Below are 758 nucleotides of genomic sequence, written 5' to 3'. Positions count from 1 at the left end.
GCAATATATAACAAGAGGGAAGTAAGCAGAGAAAAGATGAAGGTAACAGGAGACACAGGAAAGAATGCAATAAGTAAAGTGAATAGAGGTAAATTACAAATGGTTTGGACCTGGAGGGATTACAATCATTGTAATGAAGCAAAGAATATGATTTGTTGAGTATAAAACTGATGATCTACTCTGTAAACCTACATTCAATTAACAATAAAAAGTCTTAAAAAAATGAAGACTCTTAGCTATAATGTGAGAATTATAAAACTAAGAATGGAGAGAAATGTAATTATTGGATGCTAAGAAGGGTTGGCCCTGCACAGGAAGAGGAAGCGGCTCACCTGGAGGTCCTCCTCTGACAGGAGGATAATGCTGGAAAGATCTTCTTTCAGCTGCTTGGCCACATTCTTCCACTTCAGTCCTGCCCCACTGTCTGTTTCATCTACATCAAAGGACTCTTGGGAAATCCAAGCTGTACCTCCATCTGATAAGTGGGAGAAAACACCAGTCACAGGCCCTATACGTGCGCTCTCACCACCCCCAACTGCCACCTCCCACCTCCTGGTGTCTGCACACCCTCCTGCTCAGACATGTAGGATTCCTAGGAAAGTCAATCCTCATCTGTGGTGGTTGTTATTAGGTGTTGTTGGATCATTACTACCTCATAGCCATCTTGTGTACGACAGACTTGCTGCCCAGTCCAGCATCACCCTCACAATCACAGTCCCTAATATTATAGATACTATATGTCATTCCATTGCATTGAG

At 42.3% G+C, this 758-nt stretch overlaps 1 protein-coding gene across 1 annotated transcript in view; it reads right to left on the bottom strand.

Annotated features, from left to right (window-relative positions):
* DFFA (DNA fragmentation factor, 45kDa, alpha polypeptide) overlaps positions 1–758 on the bottom strand; it is a 20107-nt gene that overhangs the window by 13068 nt on the left and 6281 nt on the right. The window contains exon 3 of the mRNA XM_006866395.1: positions 333–475. Within this exon, the coding sequence (XP_006866457.1) occupies positions 333–475 (143 nt within the window). The remainder of the gene's footprint in view (positions 1–332; positions 476–758) is intronic.

Source organism: Chrysochloris asiatica, unplaced genomic scaffold, assembly GCF_000296735.1.
Source record: "Chrysochloris asiatica unplaced genomic scaffold, ChrAsi1.0 scaffold00090, whole genome shotgun sequence".
Taxonomy (NCBI): Eukaryota; Metazoa; Chordata; class Mammalia; order Afrosoricida; family Chrysochloridae; genus Chrysochloris; species Chrysochloris asiatica.
The sequence above is the reverse complement of the archived record's forward strand: the minus strand, read 5'-3'. Positions and strand labels throughout refer to the sequence as shown.